General features: G+C 41.0%; 1 protein-coding gene across 5 annotated transcripts in view; it reads left to right on the top strand.

Moving 5' to 3' along the window:
• The first annotated feature begins 2,717 nt into the window (after positions 1–2,717).
• LOC111852384 (CSC1-like protein 2) overlaps positions 2,718–13,879 on the top strand; it is a 52,539-nt gene continuing 41,377 nt past the window's right edge. For 2 of the 5 annotated variants that reach the window (XM_072703709.1, XM_072703708.1), the window contains exon 1: positions 6,417–6,529. In XM_072703709.1, coding sequence (XP_072559810.1) covers positions 6,463–6,529 — 67 coding nt within the window. In that variant the 5' untranslated portion in view covers positions 6,417–6,462. Of the gene's footprint in view, positions 3,098–5,468; positions 5,515–6,416; positions 6,530–13,879 lie in introns of those variants that run through there. The other 3 variants (XM_072703712.1, XM_072703711.1, XM_072703714.1) reach the window with 3 other exon arrangements.

Raw genomic sequence — 13,879 nt, 5'->3', positions numbered from 1 at the left:
AGTTCCTCATATAAATAAAAAGACTGTTGGCAGTAGAGGCTTCAGCCACTGGGCAGCAATCTGCCAGCATATGAGAGGGCTGCCCCCTCAGTCTCTGTTTAAATCCACACTGAAGCCCTCTGCTAGTCTACCTGTGCATGTCTGGTCACATATCAACATCTGCAATTACCTTCTGAGTCACTCTTCTCTCCACTGCCCTGATACTCTGTACCTGGGGCGAAGGTCAACTGAGTTCATGCCATTGGTATTGCAGACCATAGAGAGTTACTGGAAAGGAGATCTGATCTGCAGAACGGTGAACAGAGATCTGACCTACAGGTGGTGCGATGACCTGCAGACGAGGGCAAAGAAGAGAACATCTCACGCACACACACACATGCACGCACACCCTACTCTCCCCTAGCATGCCCAGTCACCTGAATCAAGAATCAAGTTGTAAGACTGCTATTTAAAACAAACCGAATTTTAAAAATGCGATCCTGTGCTTTAATGCTACCAACGCCCTGGTAGCTAAAGTTGTCCTTCCATCCCTCCTTGGTCTAGTTAGGATCACCGTGCCCTGGAATCTGTCCCAGGAAGCCCTGGCTGTACAGCAGGGAACATGCTGGCATACACACCCATTTCCTGGTACAGCCAGGCATTATGGGTAATTTAGAATCATCCATTCCCCTGAGCTGCTTGTCTTTGGAGTGCAGGAGTAAATCAGGCTAACTGGAAGAAATCCAGACAAGCACAGGGAGAACATGCAAACTCAGCAGTCACAGACGATGACTGGTTTTGAACCTACAGCTCTGGAAGCGTGAGGCGATGACGGTACCCAGTGAGCCCTGGAGCTGTCTGACTGCCCTCTCAGTCCATATTCAGCTGCACTCTTTTTTTCTTGCAATCTTAATCCAACAACTCAGCACCCAAATACAGTTCCTTTTTAAAAGTTTTCATGATATAATCTTTCAAGGGGACTTTTCCACCTGCATAATGTGTATTATGGTCTGCTATTTCTCAAACCCAGTGCAGTGAAATAATTTGAAGGCCTTCCTTTGAAAGAAAGTGAAACTAAAATAAAATTAAATGGTCAATATTAACATATAGAAAAAGAGATGGCCTATTTAGGCATACGGTTTGACGTTATTGACATTACCAATGAATACTCCTAACGCTGCTCCAGAGACAATGTCATTTTGACAATTTTCCAGCTGCCTGAAACTCCGACAGTTGGTTATGCAAATACCTTTAGATTTATTTGAAATGGCTCTCCAAGATTTCACATGTCAAGCGGATATTGCGAGTTTTACTTATTTAGGCAAAATACTGCATACTTCAAACCCCTTCCGCCTTTCAAAGCTGACAGACTCCTGATGCAATGGCAAGACAGTCCAAGCAATAAGTCAGCTAACAGGGGCTCCTTGGTTGAACATCTACTGCTTCTCCTCACTAGCATACTATTGTGCAGGGACCAAAGAAACATTTCATAGAAAGGAGGAATTCTTAGCCGCAAAAAATATAATATTCATTTTCTCAAGACAGCGTCCCTAAAAAGTGTCTGATATACACACAAGATAATTAGAATCCAACAGTAGATATTTTTCTAAATACTCATCAAGAATGAATATTTATTGAAATACTATACTTATGAACAGAAAACTTGAAAATGCAACATGCTGCTAAATGTTTATTGAGGAGAGAAGCATTGGCAGCACCGTACGTGTCCTCTTACAAAAATGTATCACGTTAGCCTCAATAATCCCGTCATCAAATAAGACTCTATATCGGATAAATACTTACGGAAGATGAATGGATAGATTTATGTTTTTCATAGACTATTGTGATTATCGTTGAAAAAGCAATAGTAGTCATTTTATAGTACACTCATACTGGATTTTACTCTGTAAATTGTAATGTAATGTAATGTGTAAATTTTACATATGGCTCAGATATAACAAGAACAAGAACAACAATAATAATAATACTTAAGTGAGGCTGTGCGTGGTGGCGAGTTTGAATCTGCTGTGCGCATCATCTACGTGACTTTTCACAGGGTTTCCTTTATAACGTGCTATTCTCCCATAAGAAAAACACGCTTCTCCGTATCCTTCCCCAATGACGCTCCTGTAATTACCGCATCCCCCACTGCTGGGTATCATAAATACTACACACTCTTCTAGCAAATACACTGTGTGAGCTAACATTTCTATTTCTGCGGTTTCTCTTTAATGTCTTCTTTACTTAACTTCAGTATGCAACAGTGTATCTATAAGTGATTAATGCCTCAGATTTGCCAAGGGAGCTATCAGCAGTGAACACGACCCAGTCCATCATTATATCGTGATCAGTTATCAGTGAAGAATTCGCTTTTATTTGGTGAACCCTTTAACTAGGGTTAATATCGGTCTGGAGTGGCTTTTCGGCGTGTAAGCAATTTCATACTACTTGGCATTCATATAGCAATAATTTTATCACACTGCTCAATGAATTATTCCCTTTATCATCATCAACAACGAGATTTTGCTCTACTAATATTTAAACTTCACGGTAGGCTACGTGTTAAAAACCCCCGAGCCCTATGCCCTCCGATGCCCGTCAATCGGGAGTCACCCTTCCTCGTCCGTCCCTTTGTCGCGGGGCGTGTGTGGACACAATCGCGCCTCCATTCATCATTTTATACCCCCCTCTCCGTTAGTAGCCAGTCATTCATTTCTAAATAATACAGGAGACTTCCAACTTCCCCATTGTTGCAAATTGGCTTTTTTTTTTTTAGATTTTCGATGCTATATGGCATGTACATTTGCTAGGGCGTCTGCGCAAGCACGACGCATGCTAAGAGTGAAAAAAAGCCTCATTTTGCGGTGACGTCCTTACTTCCAGCGAGCAGACCGCCCCCTCCTCTCCCCCTGCCAGCCTCGCTTAGCGGAATGCGGCTTCGCCTTCACCGGCCCACAGCCGCAGTAAGGTGCGTGTGTTTCTCTCTTCTCATTGTTATGTAGGGGAATGCTTTTTTCCCTTCTTGGTGGTGGATTAATTAAAGGACCGTTTCGTATGGAGATCCGACTGGGAAGCGAGTGAAGACGAAAAAAAGACGAAGATCCAATTGGCGTTCCAGGTAAAAAAAAAGACAGTAAGGTTGCGCGTTTTAGCGTTTTAGTGATGAAGCTTATTATTCGACTAGCGGTGGGCCTCCTTTTATCGTCATTACCCCCATGCAGACTTTAATTCCCGAACCGAAGTGGCCGCGACCTGTCATGCATATTCTTGCTTGTCTTTATTCCCAGCCTCAATAACGTGTGGCACGGGGGTATGCTTCCACAAAGCGGGAGGACGTATGAAAATGCATTTTGATGACACGTCTGATGCTTGATCAGATCAAAGGACAGCGTTTTTCTTATTTTGGTGGTGGTCCTCAGTGTGCGCAGCCGGCGAGCGCTCATATGATATCGGGGATCTTCTGACGTTTGAGGTCGGGGAGAAGCTGTCGGATCTCCCCAATCATATCAGATCTGCCGGCCTTTTGCTGCTCGCAGATAAAGCATTTAGTCGCCCAGCCCCAGACACGGTTATGCTACCTGCATACGACAGATGAGCCTCCTGCGTTAAAAATATTACCGCCGGCAAATATCCCCAAAATGCCTCCTGCACAGCCACTGCAGCTGCCGAGGGAGGAAACGCCGTACCACTGAAGCTGCTTAAAGCTTTGCGGGGTTTAGCCTACCGGCGGGCCTCCTTTTATCATACATTATATTCTACATATGTTATTTTCCATCTAAATCACATATGCATTAAGATCCTTGGTGCCTAAGCCAAGGATGGGTCCCGTGAAAATATGCATTTAACTACATCTTCTTTGTTCCTTTGTCTCTTTTGTTTCTTTCTAAGACCACGCTGTTAGAAGGCAGCCTTAGGCAGCGATTTTTAAAATTGTTTTTCTATGTAGGCAACTACTGTTAATAATTCCTTTTTATTGTAATTAACATAATTTTGCGAATTTATAGCTAAATTTCAAAACTTATCACCACAACATAGAGGAGCAGGGTATGTAAGCCAGCATGTAAACTTAAAAATTGGAGTCACTATTAATTACGTATTCATGGAAAATGGTTTAGGAGCTGGAAAGAGAATGATGGAGGGAGCCTGTCACAGGTGACTTCTTTTTCAAATAAATCAGAAGACAGCCGCATTTTATAGACACCAATTAGCCAGAGCCAGATTACTGTTAATCCATGCGTCTTAATTTAGAGTGGATTGTGACATCTACCTACTGACAAGTGCAAATAGTAGCTTTATGCTTATACCACAGATTTACATGAATGCCCAAATAACATAGTGTGTTTAAAGATAACCTTTTCAGAATTGAGATTTTAATTGACATTAGGGTTCCTGCAATACATATCAGTTTTTTATTCAGTCTAACTATTCTGTAATGATTTAATATTCTGTTGTGTCTTTCATATCTATCTCAGTATTGACTTGCCTTGCACCCTCATCCTTGATGTAATGAGCACTCACTGTGAGAGATTTGATGTCAGAAGTTAGACGCTGTGTTGGTCCTTGAAGCCTGGGCCCTCTGGGCATCGGGTTAGGGTTAGGATTGCTGTCGCTGGTGTGAGAGACTCATTTTTTAATCTCGCCGTGGGCGAACCAAAGACAAACTGCTGTACTAATGCAATCTGCTTTTGATGAGCTCTGTAATCCTAGTTAGCATTTTTTTGGCATTTAGTAATTCTCAAGTTTCTTGTTTATTCAAGCATGACCGAAATGCACCAGTATTTATACAAATTATGATTTGGGGACTTAGAACAAAAGATCCCAGCTCTGATTCTTGCTATTTTTTCCTATTATCATCTTATCTTATCTATACCCTTTGTAGGGCTGCTCAGTTCTGGCAAAAATCACAATCACAATTATTTTGGTCAATACTGCGATCATGATTATTAAATACGATTACTCACTGACTTTGGAAATATCATGCATTTATTGAACTTTAAAAAACTGTCTTGTTAACAGTGGATTTCCTTGAACTTTAAATATAATTCAGCTGAGAAACTAATAAAAAGGAATGTGCTGGATTTATAAAACAGAATAAAACTGGAACATAATTGCAAAATAAAACAAATTATTTTGTTTTGATAATCACTATATTTTACATATCATAGACAACTTTGGAAGCAGTGAAACCTTACAGTAGAAAATATGAACTGCCGGAAAATTGAACCGTTTTTGTCCTCATCATGTCTCAAGCAAAACTGGAGATAGTTTTGAATGACATTGTCTATCGAGAGCAGAGGGATCTCTGGATGGGTGGGGGGGGGGGGGGGGTTTGTTACCTCACCCTGAAGGGGCCACACTGGCATGTGTCTTTGTAGATAACTGCTGTATGCCACAGATTATGGTGTCCTATGTCCCTCAAGGGGGGGGGGGCATATGAACATGACGGCCGGAATATTCTGTAAATTGTAGATCTACTCAGTATACTGGAGTTTGTAGTGGAGGAGGCACACTGGATTTGCTTAGCACCTGATTCAGGTAAACAGGCGGTTTGTGAACCGTATCTTGAGCTTAGCCAGTCTGATTTATTTTATGTCGGTGCCGTTAATTTGCGAACAAGCTAGCAACATAACGTTAGCTAGCTTCAAGGATTGAAGCATATCGTGCATGAATATTTATGAAGTGAATAGCGTTGTGGTCTTACACCTTCCAAGTGTTTCCATGTTCTCTCTCTCTCTGGACTTCCTCTCCCATACCCACAGAGGTCCAGCTGAAGTGTACTGGTGTGTCTAAGTTGCCTGTGCGCATGTGTCCTTGCACATGTGTGCCTGTGCGCGCTTGTCTAAATTGCCTGTGCCAGTAAGCCAGGGTGTCCCCTGGCTTACTCATCCTACAGTATCCTCCAGTCCCACTGCAGGCCTGCTTTGGATACGTTGTTATGGATAATATATGGAAAGTTACTTTTCTATAGTATGCATCATTTTTCCTAATGATTTTTCTTGCATCACGACCAACAGCTTCAAAGATTTAAAGCCAAGTCTTACATTTTTTTTTTTATGAAATGCTCATTAATATTAAAACTGCATCCAAAAACCTATCAGCCACTTCAGAATTTATAGAATGATTATTTGCAAGCTTTGCTTAATGTCTTTAAAATCTTAAAACATATATTTACTCTAACCATCTATATGACGGAAGGATTTATTTCTGTACTATTTCCGAATACCTTTTGTTCTGTGACCTGTCAGATTAGCGATGTACACGTCTTGTATTGTGATATCCAGGCCCCACCCCTCGTCTCGCTTTTCATGTAGAGGTTGAAATTGCCTTGCAGAAAGCTTAACTCTCCTCACGGATGTAGGTAACTGGGAAAGATGCTTCCTTTGAAGTAGTGATAGAAATTCTCTCTCTGTCAGCTTCAGGGCGACTGAGAGATGCCAGGTATCCTGTCTTTGTGTGTTTGGACTGTGGGAGGAAAATTGTGTGATGGGGAAGCAGCCAAATTCCACTCCCCCACAGGAGAGAAGCAGGAATCAACCCCCCAACCCTAGAGGTGTGAGGCGACACTGCACCCCCTGCTGCTTTATTGTGCTTTTATGATTGTTTACGACTTTTTTTTTCTTTTTGTAACAAGCACTGTATATTTTGGGCCACTATGCATATCCAAAAATCAGCTGATCAGGACCTTCCCGGGGAGGCCATTCACACCCTGCCCTCTGCCATTGCATTTGTTAAATTGTGTTATTTTAATGCATTTTTTCCTTTTGTCCATCATTCCGGGTTATTTTTGCCATCGGCTAATTGCAGCCGCGTGTCCCGATCTCCTCGCCCCGTCGTTATTCGTCCAAGGATTCGCGGATGGCCATGAGCCGCTGGTAGCTTCAATGTGAGCCTCCGTCCGTTGGGTGAATTCTACTTTAAAAAGGCAGATGCCTCCAAAACAGGTTCTTGACTATTGATGAACAAATCTAACAAACTGTAAATTTACCTTGAAGAGGAGTATAGAATAAATAAAAGACCTGCCTGCCCTCCAGGAAGTGTAGGTATTTGGGGGGGGGGGGGGGGGCTGGACCTGTGGCACATGGGGTGGTGGTATATCCTGGGACACACTATGGACAAACTGCAGCCTAACTGCATGTCTGTGGACCGCGAGAGGAAACCCATGTGACGAACATGCAAGGAACCGGGGTGCGATCCAAGCCCTGACACTGGAGGTGTGAGGGGACAGTGCTGGTCACTGCACCACTGCACAAGCTCTCTGAAATTATCCATTAATTTCCAAGGAACTGCCTGCTGTAGTTAGCAAGACAGGAGCCTCAGTGTATCATGACACTGGAAAAAGATGGTGTGCTGTTCCTCACTTAAAGGCTCCGTCTCCTTCCGGACCAGCACTAAAAAGTGGGAGGGGCGTCACAAAATATTAAACGTTACCCTTTATATCAGTGTTTCCCAACCCAGTCCTCGGGGGAACCCCAGACAGTCCACATTTTTGCTTCCTCTCAGCTCCCAGCACACCTGTACCAGGTATACAGTGTTCCTGATTGGCTGCGAGCTGGGAGGGAGCAAAAACGTGGACTGTCCAGGGTTCCTCGAGGACTGGGTTGGGAAACACTGCTTTATATAACAAGCTTGCAGTTATTTACCTGGAAGTTTCTCTTAAAGGCAAAAAACAGTTTTTCAGCACAAATTCTGTAATAGTTGGTGTTAGCCCTAATAAGGTGGTATTAACCCTAATAAGGTGGTATTAACCCTAATAAGGCCCTCAGGGACAGTGAAGGTGAAACAGCCCAATGACATTAATATCCACATTTTGCCCTGGGTATGATATTCCTTTCTTATGCTTTCAGCATCAAATTACCACCAGTTTGAATGGCTAAAGTCCCCCATATTTATATGCTGTACATATGTATTATATAACACCTGATTGCATTTCACATGTTATCTGCATGTAGCACCTGATTTCTGGTCACGTGTTAATGGCCTTTGGGGGGCTTCCTGGGGAGCTGTGGGTGGCCTTTCATAAAGACGTGGCAACTTTCTCCATGGAAACTTTAGATCATTAGAGTGACCTGACTGCAATCCTGGAGACCTGGCGGCTGATTTGCACAAAAAGTCAACTGGAATGGGCGTTTGTGCCTGCAAAATCGCACATTTATCGAACAAAACTTAAAATGTGTATAGGTACAATAACTTGCATCCTTGATATTTGGACTGGGGCAAGAACAACACCTGGGATTTTTACCATCCTCTGTACTTCTGTTCTTTGTGTAGGAACTGGTCTTCAGCGATGTAAGAACTTTAAACAGTTATGCAAGAAACACAAGTATGGTCAAGTAGGCATATTGCGAAACACCCTGAATATTTTTGTGCATATAGTTTTTTTTTTTTTTTAAACGATGAAATTTATGCAAAGTTTGATGAATGAGGTTGCCGGTCCTTTGTAATGCTCCAGCAGTGACCTTGGCATCTTCCTCTGCTCTATGAACCGTCCTTCTCACTTTGCTCAGGGACACGGCACCTGGCACTTTATCGCTCTTGCAGTTTATATGCTTTTTATCTTAATTGTTCCCCAGTGGTCATGAGGAATAGGACATTTTCTGCTGGATTTCCTGGTTGCTGTGAAGGTCAAACAAGCATTTTGCATTGTTCTTTCATTCTGTCTGACGGATGACAAAGGGTTTTTGATATCCGTCTCCTTTCTATACACTGGCGTAATACGAGGCCGTGGAGGCTACAGTGTCAGTGCATCACGACTGATATGGGCTCTGATGGATATCAGTAAATATTCTATTATTTTAAGCAATTTCTATTTTAAAACCGAATTCACTGTGGAGTTGAATTATATTTCAATTATATATTTTGTGCATAAATATTACCTTACCTGTTTTTTTTATTCTGTCCATTTTGGTAATCTTTGAGTCAGATCGCCTGGTAGCAGTGACACTGCTCAGAAGGACATTTGTCAGCAACATTTTTAATATTCCTGTTTGCTTTTTGTGATTTGATTTGAGTGCCTTAATGTTTTTTTTTTATTATTGGTAGGAACAGCTGCTAATTTTGTTTGATTTTCAGGGTTAGCTAATAAACTGCCTGCATGCTTTAATGTTATCCACTGGGGGCACTGTCCTGTCATATTGTCATCCCCGGTCAGTGTGGTACAGAGCCAGGCCTGAGCGGGTGATGCCTGGCATGCGCTCGGTATCCTAGAAACAGTGGGAGCTGGTGACTGCAGAATGGTTGCTAGGTAACCCACTGGTGCAAGGTGCCTGCAGTATTTGTCATTTGTCTTTTAATTAACGGCATTTTCATTCTGCCCTATGCCTTTACAAAAGTTATAATTATGATGAGGAGAATGGGGGGGGGGGGGGGCGCTGAAGCCAGAATGAGCCCTTCGATTTTATAGTGAGAATGTTTCGATAAGCAAAGATAACAAAAGATGTCAAATAGCGAATAGGTGACGATTTCTTTGTGTCGTTATTTATTTATAAAAAAAATTATTTTTAAAGTTAGGATTAGGCTGTGAAAGCATTTGAGAATTAGGACTTTCTCCTGTGCTGTTTCCATTGTTGGAAATATTGTTTTAACTAAAAACACATGTGTAATATTTTCTTTCTCTCCTGCTTGGGGGTACCATTTATAAAATCAACAAAAATATGTGTGTGTTTAAACTACGCAATTCATAGCAGCTTTCACATTCCATTTTCTGTTAAATAAGTTTAATTGGTCAGTTCAGATAAACGGAGACATTTTCCTGATTTATTAAGAATCAAACGTTTAAAAGCAGTTTGTAAAGCACTGTCTGTTCATTCGCAGTTTTCCTTCAGGTGCCTGGTGTGTTGGAAACACACTCTAGATGTTTGGCCCGGAGCTGTGTCACCTCCTTCGTGACTTTCCGGAATGTCTTCTGTTCTTCTAAAGCCATTTCAGGAGACAATCTGTGATTCACACATTTCACACTAAGGGATTAAATTTTAATTTTAACAATGGGCTAAAACCTTTTGGTATATTGCATATCTGTCGTGGCTTGGTTATACTTCACTTTAATTTCATTTGAAATGATGGCAGTAGCTCGTATTGTGACTGTGTGTGTGTGTGTGTGTGTTCATGGTCATGTATATATTACATTGTAGGGACCAAATGTCTCCACAATATGATAAAACCCTGTTATTTTGATGAGAGAAGGCATGATATCATTTGCAAAACTAAATCTGTTGCCAAATTAAATATAATAAGGAATCAATCACAAAAGTACCCCAACTAACCATTTGTGGTCAAAAACTACACATAAGTATCCAGTACAAAATAAACAATGGAGTGCAGAAAACTTTTAAGTAGTAATTTACCAACATTAGAAATAATACAAGTCTGAAGACATTTAGTTTGTATTATTAGTTTGTTGACATTTAGACTGTGTTCAGACTTAAGAAAAATCAGCAGTAGCCTATATGTACACTGCACTCTACAGTTTTGCTTAATTTTTCCATCAGCGTAAGGTACAGTACCCCCTTCACATTGACGAGGGATAGGCCTGGAACATCCCTCTGAATGTGACGATTTGCAAATAATGCCCACACCCAACCTCACCCTACAGCAGTCTGCTAGCCTGAATGCTAAACCAATGTTGTGTTTTTTTTATTACCAGTTTCTACACAAACAGTACTGTACACTTTGCATGTAAAATTACTTTGTCATTTGCTATCAAGACTTCTTAATTTATTATATACAAACCATCTAAATTACACCACTGTATGTACAAAGTTACTACTGTACGCACTGGGAGCACTACGTTCTGGACCCATTATTAAAAATGCAAAGTTAACGACAGTAAAAAGTTTAAAAATGACTGTGGGGAACTCCACAGTTACAAAGTGAGGCTGGTTGCCAAGACAGAGATGCGCAGTGCAGTCATGCAAATCATTTACTATTAAAGAGTATGCAGAGTTAATATACACTAATAGATAGAGTATGCAGAGTTAGTATACACTAATAGATAGAGCATGCAGAGTTAATATACACTAACATATCAGAGGGGACTCCAACTCCGGTCCTTGAGAGCTACTGTCCAGTAGGTTTTCTATCCTACCTGGCTTCTAATGAGCCACACCTGTTCCTGCTATTTACATATTATAATAATAGATAAATAATATTTATATAATATATGACTTTATGTGATCCCAGTCATTTTCATTATTGGTTTCGACTTGCTCATCGAGTTCCTGTGATCTTTCAGCTGGCTCTAGTTGTTCATGGCCAACTTGTGAAGAACCAAAATCACGATTTTGCAGGCTAAACCAATCGCTGATGGAAAATTGAAGTGGTTTATTAGCCCTCGTACTCCTGCCCTGAATTTCCGATTCAACAATTTTTGGCAGTATCATACAGTAGCTGTCAAGTCTCCCGTTTTGGCCGGGAAACTACCGTATTTTACCCCTCTTTCCCGCCGTCCTCCCGTATTAGTATTTTCCCGTAAATCTCCCGTATTATAATGTCATTTAAAAAAATTCCTCTGCCTCTCCAAACTGAACTGTCAGTAGCCTCGCGAGAACTGGCACCTGCAGTAGTCTGCAGGTCATTTACAACAATAACCAAGTCATAAATGCGGAGGTTAAAATGGCAATGCTGTGTGCCAAAAACAACGTTACTTTCACCTTCTGTGACGACTTCAACACGGATACAAAGTCTGCAACAAATCTGTATAATAAGTCATTAGTGAATGCCAGAGAGCCACATGAGTGAACATGAGAAATTAAAAGAAAATGTGTAATGAAAATAAAATGTAAATGACAAGTGGTTATTTTAGATTTCTTGTACACCTGTCTTAAAATGTAAGGGATACTGGAGCTTGGTTGGGGTGGTGGGGCGGCTCGCGGTGGGTGCCGGAAAATTTCCCTTATTTTCAAATCCAAAACTTGACAGGTATGGCCAGTATCACCCCAATACCGATATTGCATCGCTGCCGTCTCTAATTTTGACCTTGTGGGGACATTTTTTTTTCCACAAAAGAACTCAAATCTGTGACTGTAATCAAAAAACTAAAAATGTCTTGTATTTTGTTTGGTTACTTATGGTTAAGGTTAGGGCTGGGTAAGGGTTAAGGAGATCATTGTTGGAATTATGGGCTTGACCATAGAAATGAATGGAGATTCTTCATAAACCTGGTGTGTGTATATTTTGTTTGTATTACATTGTGAGGACTTAATGTTGGTCCCCACAACATCAAAATAACCGGTTTTAACAAAATAACAAGGGGGGGGGGGGGGCTGATACCTCATCCAGGGTGTTCCTCTGCCTTGTGCCTTGTGCTGTAGGCTTGCAGTGGTTGAAGATGGGTGGGTGTTTAAAGAATCCATCAGAAATTATAGGTCCTGTTATGATGATGAAGACTTTCAAAGTAATTGTCGGTTGGTAATGAGATTTCTTACAGGTGATAAACATGTAATACATTTGTCTTATACTCATTTCATGGTTTTCTTCACATAATTTTTGTTACCTTTAATTATAGAGTCAGACTTGATTGCAGGTGTGCAGTACATGAAATGGGAGGAAAAATGAAAGGAATTGCAGCAGTGCCATTCAGAGAATTCTGAGCAAGTTTAAAGCTGTGTCTGCTGAATGCGTAGGTGAGGAACTAATGTGTAAAGCGTCGAGGGTTTTCAAAGCCTGCAGAAGGTATTGCCTGCTTTGTGGGCTGTTATTCAGGTAAAAAACAAGTAGGGTGAAGTATCTGAAATGTTCTTTAACAACAAAGAGAGGCTCCCAGAGGAAGCCTGAGCCGGTTTTAAATGAAAGGACAGAAGTCGAGATGGGGATAGAAAGGGCGGTGTGCCTTAGGAAGTCTGTGATCTCGGGGGGGGGGGGGGGGGCTCTCTGGAGATGCTTCCTTACAGAAGAAGGGAGAAGGGAAATTATCAGCTGTTTGGAAGGAGAGTGTTTCATCTCTGAATTGTCTGTCTTTCTCGCCTTTTGTGAAATCTGTTTTTCATCCTTATTTTTAGTGCCTTTTAATTTGGTATGTTGTATATCTGGTCTCTACATCTCTTTCCCTGAATTGTCTCTGGAAATGCAAGAATTGGATCAATTTAGATGAGATTAATGGTGGCAGGCTGAAGCGGATTACTCAGAGAGAAGGAAACCTTCATTTTCATGCAGTCCTATTTGTTTGTGGTTATCCTTTAAGAGTGTCTTATAAATATTTATGTCCTAATCATCTTCCTAAATTAAGAGGTTCTCTTACATGGAGAAAATATGGGCAGGCCTACAAAACATATATACAACTATATACAGTTTCGAAGGAAGTGGATTCTTTCTTGCAAATATTGATGGCAAGCGGTAATGCAATGTAATAATATTTTGATGCCACTGAAGAGTTGCATTTACGCTACAGTATTGATATAGATGACGTGTTGTCATGACTCTGTAATGTTGTGGGGCTGTCATGTGACCTCATGTATCATGTGACCTCATGTAAGTCTATCTCCTTAATAGATAGATTTTTTATTTTTTGCCCATAAAGATGGTGACCAAGTTATTTTTGTTTTTACATGGACATCTTTAGAATCTGCTTGTTATATTTTAGTAATATAATGATGTCCAGTTGGGAGCAGTTTGATTGATATCCTGCCCAGGTGTGGATAGCATGCAGCAGTCAGTTAGATGCTGGTAATCTAACCGCACAGTCAGCTGCAAAGTGATGTCATAGCTGTGGTTACCGGGCTTTGTATCAGGAATGTATTTATAAACATTTGATCTTTTGTAGTTTAAGATGATGCACTGATACGGTTTCCTGGGCATTCCTGCATATAGAGCTATTCTGTCTTGAATTCTTTGAGATATAAAGTTTACTTTTCTACTTTTAACCTTGGAACAGATGTCACTGCGAAAGTGATTTGGGTTCTGGTGCAGT

Source organism: Paramormyrops kingsleyae, chromosome 20 (assembly GCF_048594095.1).
Source record: "Paramormyrops kingsleyae isolate MSU_618 chromosome 20, PKINGS_0.4, whole genome shotgun sequence".
Classification (NCBI taxonomy): domain Eukaryota; kingdom Metazoa; phylum Chordata; class Actinopteri; order Osteoglossiformes; family Mormyridae; genus Paramormyrops; species Paramormyrops kingsleyae.
The sequence above is the reverse complement of the archived record's forward strand: the minus strand, read 5'-3'. Positions and strand labels throughout refer to the sequence as shown.